The sequence below is a fragment of the Sphaeramia orbicularis genome, chromosome 21, assembly GCF_902148855.1.
Source record: "Sphaeramia orbicularis chromosome 21, fSphaOr1.1, whole genome shotgun sequence".
In the NCBI taxonomy this organism is placed as follows: Eukaryota; Metazoa; Chordata; class Actinopteri; order Kurtiformes; family Apogonidae; genus Sphaeramia; species Sphaeramia orbicularis.
In genome coordinates this window covers 32248588-32269274 of record NC_043977.1, presented here as the reverse complement: position 1 = coordinate 32269274, position 20687 = coordinate 32248588, and the positions used below count along the sequence as shown (strand labels likewise).

The 20687-nt window shown below is 38.2% G+C and overlaps 1 protein-coding gene and 1 long non-coding RNA gene across 2 annotated transcripts in view; one reads left to right on the top strand and one right to left on the bottom strand.

Moving 5' to 3' along the window:
* The window catches only part of mgat4a (alpha-1,3-mannosyl-glycoprotein 4-beta-N-acetylglucosaminyltransferase A), a 36851-nt gene that overhangs the window by 2679 nt on the left and 13485 nt on the right, over nucleotides 1-20687 (bottom strand). The window contains exons 2-15 of the mRNA XM_030124994.1: nucleotides 16617-16784; nucleotides 16254-16394; nucleotides 10420-10553; nucleotides 10262-10308; nucleotides 8456-8569; nucleotides 6566-6641; nucleotides 5217-5331; nucleotides 4337-4467; nucleotides 4151-4258; nucleotides 3980-4054; nucleotides 2910-3028; nucleotides 845-923; nucleotides 517-577; nucleotides 124-236 (exon numbers count right to left, since the gene is read on the bottom strand). Coding sequence (XP_029980854.1) covers nucleotides 124-236; nucleotides 517-577; nucleotides 845-923; nucleotides 2910-3028; nucleotides 3980-4054; nucleotides 4151-4258; nucleotides 4337-4467; nucleotides 5217-5331; nucleotides 6566-6641; nucleotides 8456-8569; nucleotides 10262-10308; nucleotides 10420-10553; nucleotides 16254-16394; nucleotides 16617-16784 — 1481 coding nt within the window. The remainder of the gene's footprint in view (nucleotides 1-123; nucleotides 237-516; nucleotides 578-844; nucleotides 924-2909; nucleotides 3029-3979; nucleotides 4055-4150; nucleotides 4259-4336; nucleotides 4468-5216; nucleotides 5332-6565; nucleotides 6642-8455; nucleotides 8570-10261; nucleotides 10309-10419; nucleotides 10554-16253; nucleotides 16395-16616; nucleotides 16785-20687) is intronic.
* LOC115412472 (uncharacterized) lies at nucleotides 11801-20504 on the top strand. Its single transcript, XR_003934345.1, has 3 exons — nucleotides 11801-11811; nucleotides 14655-14661; nucleotides 20378-20504. It is a non-coding gene; the product is annotated as an uncharacterized LOC115412472 (long non-coding RNA).

Below are 20687 nucleotides of genomic sequence, written 5' to 3'. Positions count from 1 at the left end.
TGTAAATGGTCTCACTCTTAAAATAACAGCAGTATTTTTCTTTTCTGGAAAAAAACACAAGACTAATTTCCCAGAAACTTTACATTCTCTGAATTCTTTTTGTGCAGGGTATGATTGGCTTACTTCACTGAGGATGGCCCACACAGCTGAGTCTTTGAGAACCGAGAGCCGTAGTGCCAGGACAGGATTGAAAGACGGATCTACAGCTCCTTCTGCCACACCTTTTTCAAACTGACCTGTGTGTTTCAAACAAAAGCAAACAAATATGAAACACCACAAGCCATATCCATAGAGACTGGACCCCTGCCAGTTAAGGAACAGAAATACTTCTGCCCACAAAAAAAGCCTTAAGGGAAATAAAAAGCTTGAAATGTGGAATGAGAAAAGAAAAAAAATTCACATACTAGTTGTATCACTCTGGATACTGTGAGTGTGTAATCTAATCACAGTGTTCAGTGTGTTTGTCTGCACTCACACACATGCATCCAATACTCAGCAACTGCTAAAACCACTTACCAATTCTGTAAAAGCGATCCTCAGTTCGTTTGTACTTGTCTTTGGGCGGTAGTCCAGCTTCCTAAAAGACAAATACAGTAAAAGGTCAATAGTTGTGTAAAATGTATGGGCACAAATTAAAGACATCTATATACACTGGAAGTGTGGTTCACAGAGGAAGAATGTATCGCCTGTAGCACAGCAAATGATTTTGACACGCTCACATTCCTGTCAATAATAATCAATACGTTACGTCCCTATGAGCTGGCACTCAATGTAATTTAATCAGAACCGTTTGCACATCACACCACAAACGACTGATAGACTGTGTCAGCGTGTGTTTTCCTACCGAGACAGGCAGTATTTCCACTGTCGTGTTCTCGATCTTGTCCCCTGGGTGCTCCTGGTTACCACTGCGAAACAGGAACCTGCCAATAAACCCAAGCATTAAATTGAACATCCACATGGTAAAGAGCTCATGCACTGTTAATCCTTGATAACAGCTACACAGAAATATGGCAAGGAAAGTTTTTATGTTCAAGATTCAAAGATTTCTTTTATTGTCAATTCACTACGTACACAGGATTTACAGGGGATTAAAATGTTTCTCTCATGTTAGTAATAAATGCCATGCAAGTAAAAGGTGATTGAAAGGAATATGAATAAAAGATCAAATAAAATAGAATATAAAAGATAGAAATCAAACCTATTTACCTATTTAATAGCGGTTGTTGTGCAAATACAGAAACAGTAAGAAAGGTGGTACATAAGGGAACCGTTTATGAGTGTGTATGGACAATAGTGCAAATGACCACCAGCAGATTTGGCAATAGTGCAATTTGTCATCAGTTGCAGAAAAACAGTGCATATAGTGTTATATAGTGCAGTTATATGGTGCATTTCATACACAGAGGCCATTCAATGTGCCTTAAAAGAACTAAATGAATGGACAAGTGCTGAAACAACAAAATATGAAATATTCAAAAAAGGGCAGCAACAAGGATATTCATTGTTTATATATTATTTGTCTATTATTTGAATCATCAAGTTATCCGATTCATAAAAAGTTTTTTTTTAAAAATGGTGAAAAATGTACACAAGATAGGATTCTAATTTAAGGAGCTGGAATCAGAGAATCTGACTTTAGTTTACCTTACAAAATTAGTCAAACCATTAAATTGATTAATTGTTGCAGCTCTGTCTGAAAATATATTTAAAACAAAGTACTAGCACATTTAATAGGAATAGAGTATTGTATTAATATGATTAAAAGAAAGCACGGTATTCAAGAAATATAGGACAATAGGAACAGTTTTAGAGGAAAATGAGGGAGGAATTAAAGAAAAATGTTTTGGATAATAGGTGATGAATCATAAAATCTCCAAGCAGAAATATTAAAAAAAAGGTTATAATTATTATACAAAGATACGTACACCTTTCACTCCTTGTGATATCACAGCCTATCTTTTCATAAACTACATCTAGTGCTTCTTAGATCTTATATTCAGGTCAAAGCTTCAGGTTTTAAACATTAAAAACTGCAGTATTTCTGCGCTTCTAACCAGCAAACAGCCAAGGACAGACCTCAGAAGATTTCAGGGCCGCTGGAAGATCAAAGCATTCATATAGTGAGGTACCTGAAATGTACTCGAGGCTTTAGTGATGCAGTTCAACGTCTGCAAGAATCTGTATTTACCACTGATGTGCACTGTACTTAGCAGTATTAAGAAATATGCAAGAACGACAGCCAGAGAATGAGCTAGCGACAGATCATAAAAGGTAATTTATCTTCCTACTGGTAAGACGTTCTCTAATCAGCACAGCAGAGGAGGCTGAGCAGTGTAATTGTTGTCACTCTGATGCAGACACAAAAACACTTCAGAGTCAGACAGTGGAACGACAGATAGCCTCCGACTCACTCACTGCCACTTAACTTAGTGAGTGACTGATAGAGTGAACCAGCTCCTTCTGTCCTAACGTTAGCACAATGGAAAGAATCATCACTGTAAAATAAAGGTTAACATCTTTTTCAGGTCTGCTCTGAGCAGTCAGTCTTTTTCTCAGCTCCCTTTATTTTCTCTGTCTAACTCCCTCTCCACCCCAGCTCCACCAAGAGCAGGAGGCTGGCCTGAGAATGCTTATTTTAGAGCGCTCTCATTAGCTCACCCTGATCCCTATGGAGACACTCCACACACACGCATACAATGAAGCTGAATCTGAATCTCTGGATGAAAACCAGTGTGAATGTAGAAAAGACTTGGCACTTCTGCGTATGAATGTGCAAATGCTATGGTCGATTGTATATCCTGTACATGTATTTGCATGCTCACCAAATAATTTGAAAGCAATTGATACACAGGCACAAAAATGTCACACAGACAGATATTACACATAGGCAAAGCTCGATTACATACCTCTCTATGCTAACAGGTCTGTCAAATTTGAAGAGGATGTAGTCACCAGCAGTAGGAGTGATGGCCCAGAAAAAGTCTTCTCCTAGGTATGTCTTCTCCAGTGTGTGACCCTGATACACCTGCATGACACAACACATCCAATAGCATCTGTGTTAATACTTTATAAAGCACATATTTGCACTAAGTTTCACATGTGCCAATGTGAAGTTTGCTTTCGAGTTTCATGTGGGCAGATAGTCATTAGCCAACTCCATTTCTAAGCTAACAACTCTCATGGTTGTCTAAGCAGCCCTAGTGCACCGAGTTCTATGTCGGTGATTTTGGATCAGGTTTAGGGCTAAAATTCTCACATCTATTATGAAGATTATCAGAGCCTCTCTGTCGCTGGAACAGTGCACAAAATTAGAAACTTTTAACTTAGAAATGGAGTCAGCTGACAAAAAAAAACAGCACCTAAAACGACCCTAACACCAACAGAGTCATTATAAAGCAGTTATTAATGCCTTAATCTGCATGACCATGTTCTAGTACTGAGCCATTAGCTAACAGTTTCCCTTCAACAGCCTCTGAATTATTGTTTATTGATTGCAAGTAAGGAAGTTGAAAATTAATTGTAATCTTAAAATGTTTTAGTATGGACCTTATAGGGTAATAGTTTCCTCAAGTCTTCACTTTGGAATGAGGGGCAAATTCCAACTTAGTCTCTACTATTTAGACACTATTACTATTTGTAGATTTGTTTTTCACTACAAAATAATAAGCCATCCTTATTGAGTGCTCGTGAGAAGAATGACATTTCCTGTGTTACATAATTCATACATACGGCATTAATAAGTGCCTTAGTAAATTTGTAATGATGAGAAAGAAGATGAACCAAGAGGAAAGAGCCAATATGTTACTAACATACACCTATGAGAAACTCGTTGGTAAAGAATATTTGTACTTTATAAGTTGTTGCCACATTTGATCCTGTATTCTGTTTATGATTTGGGCAATTAGGGGATGAGCCTATTTATGTTAAAAATATATGTTATGCAAGAGTCATATTTTTAATTAATGTTTCCAGACACCTTCATTGAAGTGGAAACCTCAGCTGGGGGGTTCACATGCATCTTGTGCAGCAGTGGTTTCAGGAAGTCCTTGTCCTGCAGATACAGAGAAAGTGTGAAACTGACATTTCCACAAAGGAAACGACCTCAGCTGTAGCTGGAAAATAGCAAAAGTGACAGCAAGAAACTCACTGTGAGTTTTTGGATCTTTCCAGCAAGAGAAGAATGGAGCCCCACATGTTGAAAAAGGGAGGGTCTGAACCGCACACGTAGGCTGGATTTCTGCCGCTCACAGTGTTTCTGTCAAAGAGGTAATGAGTGGAATCATGAGACCTGTTCTATTTATACAGACACTTATACAGTAGCTACAGTGCATACCGCATCTTTTTCAGGATTGCAGACTTTGACCCAGAGAATGTGGTCCAGTAGCCAGTCGATGGGCTTCTCCTTGTAGAACATAAAGATGAACTCGACAATGAGGTTTAGGTCTGGAGCTTGAAACATTTTCCCTGTAAGAGGAAATAAGAGGAGTTCAGTGGTTCTAGAGCAATGCACTAACAACTAAATATTTGTAATTAAAAGGTCAAACTGTGAAAAGAGCTTATTGTTCTGTGAGCATAATTAAAATTATTGTATTTCTCTCTCTCTTTCTCTCTCTTTTTGGAACATCATTTTACAAAAGATGAAATAAAACTTGCATGAGGACTACAATATCTGCAGAACCATTGTGAGTTCAGGATTAAAGGGTAGTGCCTTATTATATGTCAACAGTCTTGGCAGAAAATTAAAGGTTAACTAACGAATCATGTTTTATGATGACCTATCTATTTCCATCAGCAGAACAAAAGGACAAACAACAATTAATTTCACCTTAAGGTTTACATCAATAACATAAAACCACAGATGAATGCTTAATAGAAAACCCAGCAGACCTTTATTTTTTTTTTTTAAACATGAGCTAAAAGTCAGGTCAATATGTAGTCATATTCACTGCCAATTAAACCTGTTCACAAACTGTGGACACTGCATTTAAGTGTTGATCATAAATCCTACACAGCTTGCAGTATGGGACTTTCTTGACAAGTGGATTAGAAAATCCTGACTCAACAGAATGAGATAAAACCACTTTACAGGGATTATTTAGCCAAGAATGTCATGGTTGGGTTTTGACATAAGCTGACTATGCAGAACTTGCTCGAGGAGACAGACCCCTGGTGGATGCTGTGTATTGATCAGACTGAGAGTTAATAGGTCGTACCAATGAAGCCCAGCTGAGAGAACTCCAGTATCATCCAGTCCTCAGACGAGAGCTGCAAGGCAAAGTTCTTCATGGTGGCAAAATAGTTAGGCTTGGCCACAATGTCATCCTCGAGCTAAAGGACAGGAGGCACATAAAGGATCGAACATGAGACAAAACAAAGTATTGCAAGAGCTGGGTTCTGAATCATGACATGGGAAGCAAAGGGGAGACTCCTCTATGTTCACACAGGGACAGCACTCTGACCTGAGCTAAGAGATACTGCTGTTGTTCTAAACTAATGGAGATGACAGACAGGAAATACCTCTTCCCTTCACGTGAGACCAGACAATGGAAATGGGACACACACCGTGCATTGGACAAAGAGATGAGAGACACCACAGTTAAGTGAACCATGAACGGCTGGTGTGAGTATTTACAAATCCGCATTTAAATAAACACTCCCAAATGGGACAACTACTTTAGCCAAAAAGAAAGATTAGAGCTGGAGATGTCTAAGAGGATTAGGCTAAGAATAAGTGAAACCAGCTATGGTTTAAAAAAAAAAAAAAAAAAAAAAAAAATCATCCTGCCTCCGAAGAACTGTAATCATAAATAATTTCATATAGAGCAAGTACCTGCTGTCTTTTAATTGACTGTGATATGCACCAAAGCTATATCTAAATCAGGGGTGTGAAACTCATTTCAGTTTAGGGGCCACATGTGATCTTAAGTGGACCGGACCAGAAATATCCTATCAATAATAATCCAGATTTTTTCCTTTGTTTTAGTGTGAAAATTAAATTACATTATAAAATTGTGCATAACCTGAACAATTATGTACAGCTTGAAATATCTTTTGACAAAATAAGTGCAATTTCAACAATATTAGGTCTCAGCTTATTATTAACACAATGGATCTACAAACACATTTAGTAATAAGCAGAATATTGTTAAAATTGCCCTTATTTTTCTTAAGACATTACAGGTTGTTCATTTTTTTGAGGTTCTTCACATTTTATTGTGACAGGATAGTTTTTAAATATAAATATTTTCATAGTATAATTTTACTTTTCTCACATTAAACCAAGGAGAAAATTTAGAATTGTCATTATTTATGGGTATTATGTTATTATTTTACTTGAGATCACATTGAGTTGTATGTGGCCCCTGAACACCATTAACTGATAGTACTTTCAGTGTAATTTTTGCACTTCATAAATTCATCCTGCGGGCCGGATTGGACCATTCGGAGGGCCATTTTTGGCCCGCGGGCCTTATGTTTGACACCCCTGATCTAAATAGAAAATATACTCCAACAAGTAGACATGGAAGCAACTCATGCATTTTTTTGTTTTTAAAAAACATACCTGGACATAGTAAACCCCTTTGCTGACAGCATACATCATGAGGAAGGAATAGTCCAGATTCTGCTTGGTTCTCCATCTACACAAAACAACAATAATTAATATGTAAAGTGTACAAATACAGTTAATTGATTAATAAACTAGTTGTCAAGTTATAGCTTTTTTTTTCCTTTTTAAACAGAAAAAGGGTAATATTCTCTGATTCCAGCTTCACAAATTGACATATTTTCTGGTTTCTTTACTCCTATCTAAATGTAAAATGCATATATTTGGGTTATGGTCCATATTTTTAGGATCTTGCCTTGTGCTTGGGGACACACTGATGACCATTTTCCACATTTTATAGACAACCAAGTGATTAATCAAGAAATTAATTGAAAGATACCTTTAGAATAGACAATTAGAATAACTTTTAGTTGCACTCTTAATATATAGTACATATGACTAACAACAAACCCATCATTGTATTTTAAAGTTTCTACAACCATTTTTGTATGCTTGGTATATTTGTTTTGTTTAGGGAAAGTGGTTGAATTTATTTCCATATGCCCAAGTATTCATAATGCTCCAGTGCTGATGAGGTTGATATGTTCTTAACTCTTTCGGTGCCAGACAGTTAAGGGGCTAATAAGCCTTAAAAGTGCCACAGAATTTTTCAGTATTTCGCATCGTTCTTATAATATTCAAAGAATCCTGCAGGAAACCGCTCGGTAACATCCGGCGTGTTCTCCAAAGCCGCTCTGATCGGCCCGCGGCACTTTAAATGTTGTATTCGTAAAGCCGATTTAATCGGCCCATGGCACGGAAAGAGTTAAAAGTGACATCCCAGAATTCAGCACTTTAGTAAGCAGTTGTGCAATAAGGAGGGTCAACCTGGGTCCATCACTTCTGTTTTCCTTGTGTTTGCTGACAGTCAGTGCCCCTCCTACCCTCCTCTAACCCTGTTTGTCATCCCCTCTGTATTTTCATTTATTGTCTTGTATCCATTTCTTGCTCCAAAACTAATTGCCCTCTGGGTACACAGAACACATTTTGATCCAACATCAGATTTCTTTTTAATAAAATAAAAACAAAGGCTGTCAGTAACGGTTTGATCAGTATGATCAGCCTTTGTTGCAGTCTGACTCACTGCTGTTCACTGGGGTTGCAGGTGTACATGAATCTTCAGCTAAACAGGTGTGGGAGGTGGCACAGGCAGATTTTCACGCACACTCACACACAGACAAACAGATACCACAAATATGAGACAGATCTCTGGATCTCCGAGCCCAGCCAAGTGACTGTGTGGCTGAATTGCAGATCAGCCATCACTGCATCAGAATGAATAAGCGCTGTTGTTTATGCCTTTCAGTCAGACACATCCAAATATAACACTTTTAGAAAACGACTCATGCTGAACAAGATACTAAGTGATTACCATCAGAGCAGTCTGTGCTTACAAACCCCCCTCCATATAAACATAACATAACTCCTCTGGGCCTGAAGCCTTATCTGAATGCAGAAGAATACTATACAAACTGCACCATGAACAGATTTCTCATGGAACCAACTCTTAGTGGACCAGAAAGAGAAGATAAAGCCAGAGGATAATAAGAGAAGGCACTACAGAGAGAAAAAGATAGAGGGTGCTGCTGCTGATGACCTTGATCTGACTTTGAGAAATGCCTGTGGAATACTAAGTACCAGCCTAAAAGCTTTCGCGTGCACGCTCCCTCCCACTTTCCCCCTGACTCATCCCTCTACTTTTTCTGCAGTCATCATCACAGTTCCCCTGCATTTCATTACTCTAGGGCCTGATTTCTCCATGATTTTAAAGGATTTTCCATCTACACGTTCCACCTAATTACAAGACAGACACCGATAACAGATGTCGCGCCCGTTGACTTTTCTTACCTGACCCGCTCTTTGGAATCTCCGAAAGTCTCTTTGAGGTTGGTGAGGTCGGGGTAATAAGCGGCTGGAGGAGAAATTACCTCCAGTAAGCCTGAACTCAGCTCTGTAGAGAACCTGTGGAAAAAAAAATAAGTGTCTATTTGCATCCAGGTGAGAACAGTCACAAATCTGTTTGGCAATTTACGCCCACAAGCACGAACACAGAAATACTGTTAAGTTATATATATATAACACAAGTCGACATGGAGAGGTGGGTGTGGGTGAATTGTCAGCAAAAGACTTTTATGTTTTTTCTTTCTCTTTAATTTTTAATCGTCTTTACTTTTCAGTTGGAGTTTGGTGGAATTTAGGCATCAAAATAGGAGTCAGGAAAGATGCTGAATTGGGTTTAAACAGACTCCTTCACAATGTTAAACGTACCCACACAAACATTTTCCAAGATATCTGTGTACACACAGTAAAGTACAAAGAACTAAAAGAACAGATAGTATACTTTTGTTTTTGACATGTGTATTATTGTCATGAAACGAACAGTTTATTTTTGTTTTTGATATGTACATTATTACTGCTTCGAAAAGGACAGAGTTTACTTTAATGTGAAATGCTGCTGCAAAATGTTCTATCCTTGATATGTATAGCAGTTCTGTGTTTTGTGCATAGTCAGAATTTAGTGTGATATGTGTAGGATTTGTGAGTTACTTATGGGATCTGATATAGAAATTTAGGGTAGGTTGAAGGATGGGGTAAGGGGGCGGGAGCTTATAAATTAAACTTCATCCTGCTCCTTTTCGAATGTTGGAATTTCTTTTATACAATCCTTTTGTTGTTTGGTTTTAATGCAATTCAAAATAAATAAATAAACAATCTACAAACCAGTACCAAAGCTCAGACAAACTGTTCTTTGAGCTAGATTTTACTCAGACTTTAGCTCTTCAGTAATATTGGATGCAGCAGAAACACATACTTTAGTTTATCATGAAACTGAATAGCAACAACTAAGTTATAAATTTTAGTCAGTGTCGGTTCAAGTTGTTGAAGTATATTCTTTACATTACATGGATTTCGGCACAACACTAATACATGTGTCTGCCTCCACAACATGTTTTTCCTGACCAATGTTTTCTATTTTCTTCATTTTTGTTGAAGAGTCTGAGTGGGTCAAGATGCAAGGCCTAAACATAAACAAACAGAAAAGTGTTTATTTTACAGGGTATTAGAAAGTCTTGGAAAGCTTTGCACTTAGTCGCAAGACCATACAATAGTTTACAACACCTTGCTGTAAACAGGATGGTTGGCTACTGGCGCCTCAGTGCAAGTTGTATCTTGCAGAAAATAAAGGTTACTTGTATTAGGGCAAGGTGCTTTTTCCATCCATTCAATTTTCCATCTCAAATTCTATTGAGTATCAAAAAATGCCTTGATGTTTGATACCAAAGGAGTAAACCACAGTGTCAATATAAGCAGTACATATGCATTGCTTTTATAGATTTTTGTCATGTCATGTTAAAAGGCAACTTCAAGGTTAATATGTTTGTTTTTGCACATTTTAAAACTGACAGGAACTGAAAATTGTGAGTGAGTAGATAAATAAAACTAAAGATCGTTATGTGGGATGTTGTTTTCTTTGTTAAAACAGAAAATGGGTATTAAAAACAGTAGTGTTCAACCCTGATCAAAGCCAAAGTATTAGTACCAGCACTGGTATAAAAAGCTGGCCCAACCAAGGTGTCTTAAAGTGTCTCACTTATACTTTTCTCATTCCAACAGTGGTTTGTGTGCTTATCAAGGGGAAGGAAGCAGACTTACTCTTTCTCAAGGCCAGTAACCACGCTCTGAACGTAGTCAAGATCAGTCTGCAGATATTAAACCAGGAAGACACATTTAGTCAAACTTCTTATCAACATAGAAGTCACTGGTTAAAAGCCTCAAGCTGTTAGTCACAGTGTAGGAACACGTGGGCTCACCTCCCCAACGAAGACAATAATGACACAGTCAAGTTTCTCCTCTGGTGACAGCTTGTCTATGAGCGATCGCAGCGTTTCTGACAGATAAGACTTCACCTTCCGCTTAACTGTGGGGATCCCCATTACCATGGTAACTAAGAGGAAGACAGCGTGAGGTTAGAACATTGCGATTTAGTGACCAAAAAGGAAAAGAGTTCAAGAGTCCAGAACACAGAAATACATGCCCAGAATGACAGATGGAATAATGTCTGTGCTACTATGAGGCATGTTCTAAAAGAAAATGTTCTTATAAAACTACCTGTAAGAATGCAACGCTTAAATGTGTCAACTTCCTTTGTAATTACTTAGTCACACAACACTGTAACAATGGTTGGAGAAGAACTATTTCTATTTCTTTGCTGAGAGATCTACAGTGAGCTGCTACATTATTTTATGAGCTTTTGTACCACCTGAATACGCAAGCCAGACCAAAGTCAACAGCACTGAACTAAATGTCAGACTTTCAGACAGGACATTTCGCACTGAATAAATTGACTTATCATTAATCAATACAGTGCACAAAAATGACCAAACTGTTTACTGGGTCTGAGAAATAATCCAAAGTCCCAATAAAACAAAACCACGCATTCTGGAAAAAATTTACGGTCACGGAAAAGAAGTGTCGGTAGAGTTCACAAAAACTCTACATTCAGCTGAGGATATGCTGAATAAGTGAAAGAATAAGATGGGAAAGATAGGAAAAGAGAGTGTCTATTGTCATCTCCTTATTGCTGCTATTGTATAAGGCTTAGTGTAGTTGTGAGTGAACAGACGGTCTGTTCTTCACTACTGAGACATTTTCTGAAAAGTACACCAGACTGAAAAAGAAACAACCGACTGTTGCAGACAATAAACAGTGTCAATTACTGAGATACAAGGATCACTTTCACTAAGGAGAAAATGAGGTAGTGAGACAGAGGGAGTGTGCAGCCAGCCAATGCTAGTGTGAAAGACTAGGAAATTACCATTGTGTTTATCTGATAGTAAATGAGCATTTCCTATGAAAAATACATGAGGTTAACTACATTGAAATGTTCATTCATTGTTTTCTTTTTTTAAATCATATTTAGTTCTCTCTCCATCTATACATGGAGTTTCTGTCTTAATGAAAGTTCTGAACAACTTGCCCTAAAGGGACAAAAATAGCTGTGAGGTGCATGACCTGGACTAATGGAATATGTGCATGTCTCTGTGCAAAGGGAACATGTTGATGTGGAGCACGGGGGGCCTCAACCAAGGCACAAAACAAACTTGAGGTGCAGAGTGAGGGAACATTACAGTGGACACATGAAAGGATGCAATCCACCAGACTGATCTGTGCAGCATGGAGAATCTGTCCCAGTTTTGCTTTGTGTTTCTCTCACTGAGCTCAAGACGTAGAACGACACCCACCACCAAGAAAGTAGGTCGAGGATGAAAGGAGAATGTGGGAGGAAGGAAAAGAGACAGAGAATGGCAGAATAAGGGAGGGTGGCAGACAGTGAATGAGTGATAATGCATGCAAGTGCAGCGCGAGCAGGACCGACTCCAACACTGCCCCTCCCCATGTCCCTTGATCAGTCTGCTCGCTTCACTCTGCCGTTCTTTCATCTCCTTCAGGAAAAAAAAAGCTGTCCCCTTCTCTGTCACATCAATGGGAAGGACTGATTTGGCATGCCATACAAATAAAAGGAGTTGGCATTAGTAGACATGCAAAGTCCAACAAAATGTCTTGCATCTAAACATGTTTATTTACAAACTTAAAAATCATGGTTAAAAAATCTTTAGGGTTGCGGGCACTGTTGAGGAGGGATTATATATCAGCGGAGAATTATAAAAACGTCATCTAAATATGTCAACTTTGTATACAAAAGTGTAAGTTTGTACATGTATTTGCCCATTGTCCGTATGCAAGTGCACTAATATTTCAGACCTATGTTTGACAAACTTCATGAAAGATGACATGAGCCTAACTTTTACCCTAACATAAAAAAAATTAATGCGATCAAACATATGATCATGGTTTGATATATAAATGGGTTTCCAATATGCGTTTTTATTTTCTAAGCCATTTAGTGCAATAATCTTTATTATGACAAAAGATGCGTTTTAATAAACTGTAAAAATGTTTTAAAAATTAAAAACGGAAAAGCATTATGAAGGGATAACAAAGAAAATCACAAATATCATGACAACATTTTAGACATGGCATAAAGCAGCAACATTTTACAACTGCATCTGTACAAAAAGAAGAACTCTGTTTTTTTCCTAAGACGTGAAATGTTGCTATGAGGGAAGACAGCCACATCAAGCAGAAGAATCCTGAGGTATCTGGGTGATATCTTTTAATGACAAAAAAGCTTTTTTAAAGCTTTCAAGGTCTTGACAAGCCTGAGGGAACCAAGCTTTACACTCGTGTTGTGTGTGTGCATGAGTGCAGATGAGTGGGTGATGATATCCCTTTAAAACCAAGCTTCTCAATGTAAAACCTACAGTCTGCCCGAGGAGACCTCCTTTACACAGAGGATGTATTTTTATATAACAGAGTCCGTTCTCTTCTTCTCCAAATTTTCAGCATGTTTATACTTTTTGGCTGTGTAAAGACTGGATAACATCTGTTTGAAATGAATTTAGACAACACAACATATAGTGTAAATGCAACATTAGCCTTGATGGGTACTAGACACCCACGTCTTGCACAAATGTAAACATCAAAACTAACAATTGCATTCCAAAGTCAACAATGCGTGGGCTTCAGGTCTTATCATTACCCAACGACACAATGCCATTTCTAACTGAAACACACTATGTACAGCTTTGCCTTGCACACAGTGGTCAGCAGGAGCCCTGTCTTTAAAAAAAAAAAAACAAGTATGTTCAACTGAAATCCATGGCGAAAGAACTTGGAAGGAGGTTTGGTGTACCAGTCAGCATCGGTGGCCTAAGGCATAGCCATTGACAGTTTGCTGATTTAAATGGGTTGATTAATGAACTAAAATAACTTCTGCTCCTCTGAACAAGTCGTCAGTAAAAAAATATATTGGCAATGTTTACTAGTGAGCTTGCAGAAGCAGTGAAATCACAGCCAAGAGAATAGCAGGTGTTAACCAGAAAAAATGCAAACCACAGAATATGCAAACCAGATATCACTTTAAGATATTCATTTCTGCTGCATCATGCCCTTTTACACAATCTCACACACATGAAAAAATGGGCACACTTAATAGAGATCTTGTAATCTTAAAAAGATTAAAGTGTGCACCCCCGGCAGTACAGACTTACTTGGGTACAATGCCCAGCGGTGGAGCTGTCAGATTGATCCTGCATTATAACAAATTAAATTGGCAGAGCTTGCAGGTGTGAAGCTGGTGGGGGGTTATGTTCTTGTTGATAAAATCCCTACTAGTTAGACATTAGTACTGACTGAAGAGTGGTGGGATCAGAAGGGTTTTGTTTGAGCCTTTGCTTAAACAAAACCTTAGCCTTTGTTCTGCCCCGCCACAGTTTTTCTTTGCAACCATAAAAAAAGAATGTCCTGGCAGCTTTAGTATTAGAGCAGACACATGGATGTCTAGTTTCTCCTCAGGCCAACAGCGAGTCAGCAGCAGCCAAGACTGCATTGCTGTCCAATATGCAATCTAAATTTGAGACAAAAAGAAGGAAGATATGCTCCACTACAACTTAAACAGCTGGTCAGTATAAACAAATGGAGATATATGATGAGTGTTTCTTGGGCAACAATTAACCACTACCTTTGTGTAACAGGTCATAAGTTGGCAAGTTTATGGCTTGCTAAAAGCCATGAACTGTTTTGGAACATCAGGCTATTTGGGCCTCAAATGTTCTCAAACAGTTTTCTTCCTGTAATTCTTGTTCAATTTAAAGTGGGATGATGTCCTAATTTACACAGCTATAAATATCTCATTGTCAGATATGCTTAGACTAGCAGAGATACAAGAGGAAGAGCACAAAAATGAGTTGCACTAAGACTGAGCATAGAAAAAACGGGACATTACCAGGCAGTGCTACTTGAGGCCAAAGTCAGTAGATAATCAAGATAATCAAAGGCATGCATGTGTGCAGGGGCAAAGGTTCTCTCTTGTGAATCTTTTGGCTGCAGTCACTTCCCAGCAGCAGGAAAAACAGTGTATTCCATAACCTCAGGCAGCCTTTAAGGTTAGAAAGGCGATCAGGTGCTTGTCAATATACTAGATAAGGCTACAGGTTCAATACCTATGTATAGAGGGGCAACACCTTACATTGAAAATGATAAAACAATGTTAAAGCCTGGAAAGCAATAAAGCAGTGTACAAAGAGCAGTGACAGCTAAGACAGAGCTGGCAGTACATAAACCTATCAAACCTGCCCCTAATGATTACAATGAAGGAGTGAACCAAGCCAAGAGTCTTTAGAGTCATATACCCAAACAGACAGAATAAGGGTATGAGAGACAGCGACAAGAGGCCTTGCATCTTTTTTTGTTTCCTGTGGGAATACCTTACATTCATTGATCTCTGGCCTTTGAAGCGATCAGACTGGCTGCAGGCCACAGACAAAAAACCACTGGTCCCTGTCTTACCCCCCTCTTGCTTTCCTTTAATTTGCTTAGGATGCCTGTTCTTCCCTTCAGTGACCATCAAGAGGAATGTGAATGCACCATTTGAGCTGTTCAAACCCTCGATTCACCTCAAATTCATTCCACCTATCTCACTCACAATGCTAGATAAGTAATCCTCTTAGGGAGAACCTGACACAGCAGAGGTCACACGCTGTATGCAGCTGCTTGAGGAGTGAAAGGAAGAATTTTTAAAAAACAAAAATGGGAATGCTGAGAATAGGAGGAAATACAAAAGAATGTAAAATAATCTACAAAAACTAAGGATGGCCGCTTTGGCAGATCACGGTAAAGGTCTTTGAGCTTTGTATGTTTTGTTGTGACTTCACCACAAAACCTACACAATAGAAAATCTGAGCATTAATAAGGAAATATCCCTGCATCAATTGTGGCCTAAAGCCATACTTTCAGTGACAAAGGTATGTATTCTTTGTACAGCATTTTTCAATTAGTTACCAGAGAGAAGACATGATAACAAAAAACGATTTGTAGAGGCAAAAAGCAAGAATATGCACCAACATGCAGAAATTTGAACCCTGTACAAACAGCTCAAAAATGTATGGTAGACACTGATGGGTGACAAATTAAAGGAAAAACCAACCTTGTTAACGTGTCGAGCCACAAAATCCAACAGAACTGATTGAGTGGTAATTAGCATTGATTTGACAAACCTCTGAATTACGAGAGGAATGGACACCAATATTCCCTTATTTGGCATTTTGATGATGGTAGTGGGGAGGGCTCTCCAAACACTTCCATCTAAAATCTTCCATACGATTCAAATGAGCTGAGATCTGGTGACTGTGATGATCATAACATGATTTTCATATTCAAACCTTTTAGATGTGGCATTGTCGCCTAAAAAAACACTCCCTTCAGGTTTTTTCTTTACTCTGTCAGCCATCTGTAGCTTATGAGACAAGTAGGATATGAAACTGTACATGTATAATAATTATCTTCAACACAATTCGTCAGAAACATCTGACTGCAATACTCAGCCCAGAGGGCAAATTTGCTGTAAGCTTGTCAACAACTGAAAACTTGTTGCAACATGAGCCTCTCCCTGGTGTAATGAGGATCTCTTGTGTAGGTGTAGGATGAGTGTCTATATTCTGGGAAGAAGGGTGAGTAAATCAAAGGAGGTACTGCTTTATTGAAATTGTTAAGCTTGTATGTGTGTGTTTGTGTAAACACATCTCACCTCCTGTTCGGCCAAGACCAACCTGCACAGCAGGGTGCAAGCTGCCTTCATTGTTGAGAAGGTGAGGCAGGTGGTGGTAGATATTTGGTACCTGGAGAGGCTTCCTATTTGCAAGCTCCTTCAGCAGTTTCTGTGTCTCATCTAAAAGAGGGGCAAAAAGATATCATGCAGATTTAAAAACCAAGGAAAGCAAGCAAAATGAGGTGTTTGCAACATTTTCAGTAGGAACCCAGCACTGTTTTCCATTGAAGTGATGCAGAAAATGACAGGTGAAAATTCCAAACACAACATAACAAACTTGTGCATAAAATATTTAAGGGCATAAAACATAACTAAATTTGTAGATTTGAAAATCTCACTTACCAGAGAAGTTTGTGAGGGCATCTTTGCTGCTGTTAGTCTCTGCGATGGCACGTCTGAACTGCTCAAGAATGTTGTTGAGTTCAGAAGAGCGTTGCAGCGTCCTGTGCTCTGCCACTCGAAGGCGCTCTTTCAGGGCATGGAACTCCCGCTGGTATGCTATCAGCTTCTCTAGAAGAGCAAAAACACACTGTAAACAATCTGGCACCATTAACAGAGTAATTATTGACATATTTTATAAAACCTGTACAAGGACAGTGTACAATAGTGTTGTGGTATTATTACATCTTCTACTACAACTAAGTAACATGGCAGATACAGGTTTTTCTCTCTTTACTGTTGTGCTGACTTTTCACATTCATACAGTTCCAGTAATTTGCATCTACGGGGTTCCTGGCAGGGATAGTCATCCTCTGATAGACAGTACAACATTATGGCAAATTATTGACAAACCCAGCTTTTTCTGAGGAAGCCTGCTCTTACTCATCTCTTATCGGTTGAGTTTTAGCTTTAAAGTAGAAGCAGTTAAGTTCTCTGAAAAAGGGAGTAGCTGTGGTTAGTTGGTGGGCTGAGGTCTTAAAAGAATTAAGAGAAGAACAGGATGTGGTGCATCGAGTTATTCCTGTTGTTCTTTATCTCCCTGATATGTTTTTATGACTGTTTTATTGCTTGGTGTTGTGGAAAACATTTTGTAACCATGTTTGTCCTTTTTTATTATTTTTCTTCCCCAGAACAAACCTAATTTTTGTTTACTGTGAGAGTACAAAGAGCAGCTCACATGAGTGTATGTGTATATTAGGAGAGGTTGTGGGCTTGGGCAGCCTCTGATCTCCCTTTGCTTGTAGATTTATTGTGCCCTTTTGGGTAACCCCTCACTACAAGGAAACCCACACTCCCTTTATCTTCCCCTCTTCATCGTCCTCTGACTGAGCTATTGTCCTTCCACTTCTCTTTTGCACAGAACCATGTTGTTCTTGCTGTGTATTGATCTCGAAGACACACAGACAGATGTTGTCATTTAGCCTAAACCTTGTGAAAAGGGCAACTTCAGACTCCAACAGACTTTCATCTTCAAATCAGCTCTTTGATAGCACAACTCCAGGACTGCTGAGATGAAGCCACACCTGTAATCCAACTGCGCAAAGAAACAACTCACATGGGACATCAAACAGAAACTATTTCTATTTTGCTACTGTATATTTTCCTGTTGTACTGAAGTCCTGAATCTGAAGGTGAGTCTGTAGGCCTTCGGCATATGCTGAGACATACTGTACATTCTTCCGAGGAAGTGCCACTCCCATTTCCTGAGTAGTGCGTCTGCTCCCATATATGTCGGACAGTTGACATTTTAGATAAATGCCATGTGTACTTTTACAACAGATTACATTTACCTCAACTTTGCCTAAAAATGTTGCTAGGTTTGTGGAAAAACACATCAAGTGGCATCACTAATAAGTTCAAGTAATGAAGTAAATGGCTAAACACTCCAGCTGGTATACAGTCTCTGGATCACTAAGCAAGTAGACACGATGCATTAAACAATTACCCCGACCTGAGGGCTGTAGTACAGCCATACAATCTCATTACTCTTCTCTGCTCTTTAACCACAAGTAGTGGGGGAAGGGATAGGTGAATTTGCTCTACCTCTGTTATTTTCTGCTCAAGTTCTCAATTCCTCTTCTGTTTTCATCCACTTGTTTCTCCTAACATATCAACTCATTCTCACCTCTCCTTCACATTTAGGTATTTTTAGTATCCTCTGCATGTCAAGCCTTCTACAACACTTCCAACCTAGTGTGCACATCTGACCTCCCCCCATCCTTCTGGTTTCCATACATCCATCCGTGACCCTCTCCTCTGATTTTCTCCCTTCTTGACAGGTCAACCTCGATTCTTTTGCTCAATCTATTTGATTTATTGATGAGATGCTACGTGGAAGGAATAGTGAGTTGTTATGTAATGGAAATTCAATACCTAAAAAAAAGGCTCAAGGTCTTATACTCAGTCACATGCACATTTCTGGCCTGTGATAGTTAGATTTAAGGCAGCAGTATATCCTTATAAATGTATTCCATTGGGTAAACTTGAAGATCAAATCAGCTATTTTAATTTTACAATCAACAACATCGTAGCTTTGGTAAGAGATCCTATAATTGATGAACTAATTAATTATCAGTTCTTCAATCTGGCACTAAATACCGGTCCTAAAAAATAAAGTAAACATAAAAATAAACCACATCAGCAGCACATTCCTGCAGATATCTAATGGCAAAGTGTTTATGGCAGGATTTTTGCATATATCATACAAGCACAATCAAGCAGTCATGTAAGTTGAGGACAGTGGTATGAAAAAAAAAAAATGTCGGAGAAACAAATATAGCTATCACAGTTGTTACAGAATAACCTGAATGAAATCATCTGTGGTGACTGACTTTTTTATTGTTGTGTTTGACTTCCATGTTGGCCTTTTGCATACTTTCTCCATTTATTGTTGTTACGCAATTTCACAAGCAATGAAATCAGAGCCACGTTATACATTATCTCCTTTACTTCCTTACAAATCACAAGAATCATTTCTACATGTCTGTATAAAACAGCTAGATGACACTAAAAGAAATTATCGGCTAAAGGTTACTTAGGGGGTCAAATGAGTGGCCATTTTTGTCAAAAAAAAAAAAAAAAAAAAAGTTGTAAGGAATGCATAGAACTGTGTTGAAATAATGCTAACACATTTGTGCACAGACTATGGATATTATTTGACAGTGGAAGCTATATTTTTAGAAATATTGGATTTTGAATAGCACGTGTATGTGAAAACTTTTTGCTGGTGGACGGACGTGACAGTGGACAGACATGACATTACCCATGATGATCTGGTTGGTACCAGTACTTTATAAGTAATAAACTTACATACTTACTATTGCTAATTATCCTCTTATTCATAAATGTTAGTATTGTGGATCTAAAACAATAACAGCTGACACAAAAACACAAATGTGGCAGTGGACGGATGTGACATGGTTGTTATGGATCCCATCATACTGATGCTCGGCAGCCATGTCACCGTTTCCAGAAATGATCCCTGTGCAAAAACTAGTATTATAATTATTTATTGTATAGTTTATCATCATACTAATAACAATATAGAATTGTTATTTCTTTATAAAAATGCTTATTATTTAAAAACTGTTGATTTAAAAAGTGACGTGTGACATTCTTAATGTATGTATTGGCGTAACATAAGCAGGATGGATCAGCATCATACTCCATATTGCAACCATGTGATATGTAGTATATAATCTTGCAAGAAAAACTGGGGAATCTAAAAGAATAGAATATTTGTTTTTCAGGTAAATTCAGTTAAAATATAACTTGGCCATTTGTGACATGAAAATATAGCATTAATTGTGATGAAATTGGATATTTTTGATCTGAAAACATAGTTCATATGGCCATCAACATGTTGCAACATAACTGAAATCCTGTAAGTTTGCATAACTTGCATTTACCAACACAAAGTTCCTTTGGGGATTCACTTACATTGATTTCTTATGCATGAAGACATAAATAAGACCTCTAAGCAAATTTTAGCCGTTATATATTTGCAATATTTTCCACTCTGAGGTTTGACGAGTACTCTTAACAATGTCATCACATTGCTAGTCTGCAATACTGTAATGGTTCATGAAGAAGTAGAGCCAATAACTACTAAAATAACCTTACTATCTGTGTGTCAAAAACAAATGCAATTGTTATTTATGCAGTACTGTGTAAAAGTCCTAGGCCAGCAATAAGTTGGTCGGTTTAGTAAAGTTATAATGACCACACATTTGCATTCCTCAGTCTCTGCATTAAGATACAATGTGGATATGTGTGAAGTATGTACAGCAATAAAAACAAAAGTTGTTGGGAAGAAACAGCTTCTATAAAATGAACTGGTAGTATTTAGTGTGACCTGCCTTTGCATTTAACATGTCAACTCTTCTGTTCAGACAATATGAGATTTATTATATGATTTCTCTGATGGTTTATACCAGGTTTCCTTCAACACATGTCAGCTGTTTCTAATTGTTT